Source organism: Penaeus monodon, chromosome 33, assembly GCF_015228065.2.
Source record: "Penaeus monodon isolate SGIC_2016 chromosome 33, NSTDA_Pmon_1, whole genome shotgun sequence".
In the NCBI taxonomy this organism is placed as follows: Eukaryota; Metazoa; Arthropoda; class Malacostraca; order Decapoda; family Penaeidae; genus Penaeus; species Penaeus monodon.
The window spans coordinates 10,870,282-10,871,982 of NC_051418.1; the positions used below are offsets into that span (position 1 = coordinate 10,870,282).

General features: G+C 34.3%; 1 protein-coding gene across 1 annotated transcript in view; it reads left to right on the top strand.

The window, feature by feature from the left end:
- LOC119594019 (putative RNA polymerase II subunit B1 CTD phosphatase RPAP2) overlaps window positions 1-1,701 on the top strand; it is a gene marked incomplete at its 5' end in the record, with an annotated part of 4,432 nt that overhangs the window by 338 nt on the left and 2,393 nt on the right. The window contains 3 exon segments of the mRNA XM_037943047.1: window positions 388-923; window positions 1,164-1,287; window positions 1,496-1,683. Of these exon segments, the coding sequence (XP_037798975.1) occupies window positions 388-923; window positions 1,164-1,287; window positions 1,496-1,683 (848 nt within the window).

The window sequence follows — 1,701 nt, forward strand, 5'->3', positions numbered from 1 at the left end:
CATGCGTGCGTTTCCACAATGCTTACTCATGATTTTTTTGCTGACAGCTTTTGTTTGGATTCCATAAAAAGTAATGATGTGCAAAAATTTGTCAAAATGTCAGGAGTTGGTGCATCCTTCAATATAGTTTGAATATCTCTATGATTACTATATTATCTATGACACATTTTGTTGTCATATATTTTATAAGGTATTTGATTATGATGTATTTAGTGACTGTGTTAACAGTATGATATTATACATCATCCCATACAACATTATAATAAGAATTATTATCTTTGATTTGTAATTTCATATAATGTATAATGGGCAAGGCTATGGCCTTTGTTTTAAGGAATGTTAGAATTATTCTTTTTACCTTTTTTATTTCAATTTTTATAATTTCAGGGACTGAATACAACAAAGTTCCCCAAAAATCACATAAGACAAGTGTTCTTGTTGATAATATTGCCAGAGAGAGCCTGATTCAGTGCACAGAAAATAGTGGATTGGAGGAACCCAATTCACAAGGGACAGAGAGCAATACATCAAAAGGACAGCCATCTGCAGTAGAGAGAAATTTAAGAGAACAAAGAAGTGAAGCTGAGGATGATAACAATAAATTGTCAGAAAGCACAAACAATGAAACACAAGTGAAATCAGATATGGATGTCAAATCTAGTGATAACACTGATATGGAGAGCGCGATTCAGAAAATGGGAAATATTGAATTAGAGAAATCCGTATCCCAAGAGAATAGATCAAAGGACACAGAGTCAAGGAATGAACTTGGAAATAAGAATGAGCTGTTAGGCAGCATTAACTCTGAGGGAGGGCAAGTGAAGTCATGTGAGGATGTAAAATCTACTGAGGATTGTATTAAGGGAAATGTGACAGGAAATCCTTCACACTCCTTATATGATCCTTTGATGCCAGTATACCAAGTGAGTTTGATGAGATATTTTATATGGTTACTGTATTATCCTTTTTAAGATAAGTACCATGTTTAGCATTTTCTAAAAGAAACAATGTTATTGAAACAAACAATGTGAAAAACAAAATAAGGTTTGGTTGAATGTGGCTTGTGCTTTGAGACACAAAATGATGTTACTATATATATACCAGTGATATGTCAGAAATAACCCAAAAGATGAGTGGATTATGAAATAAATTTCCTTCGGCAGATAGAGAAAGCAATGAAAGAATGGATGTCCTTTGACTCCTTACGTGTCATCCTTGGAGACGTATATGTTCGAGGAATGTTGGAGGAATTTGGACATTCGTGGCAAGATTATGATACAACATCAGGTTGGTTATACGAATACATCACACTGTACTTGCAACTAGTCTTGCAGTAATACCTTGTTAAGTTTAGTAAGGTATTTATCAGATTTGTAATGGATTTCATCCATTATACTGTATTCATATACTTAAGATAGCATTTGATTTTTATCACTGTTAAGTAAAGACCTTTTTCATTCCTAGAGGTAGCCAGTGATATGCTGATTATTTACAGGGCTCAAATTAGGCATTGATGCAAGGGCAAAGTACATTGCTCTCTGTCGTAAGTTGGACCAGCAGGAATTACAGGAGGAAAAAGAGATGCTTCACCTTGATGTAGAGAATGATTTTTCAAAAGCTCCCACAAAAGCCATGCCTGACTATGAGCAGCTGAAAAAAAATGCAAGAAAACAAGAGCTCAAGGTAAAACATTCATGACAA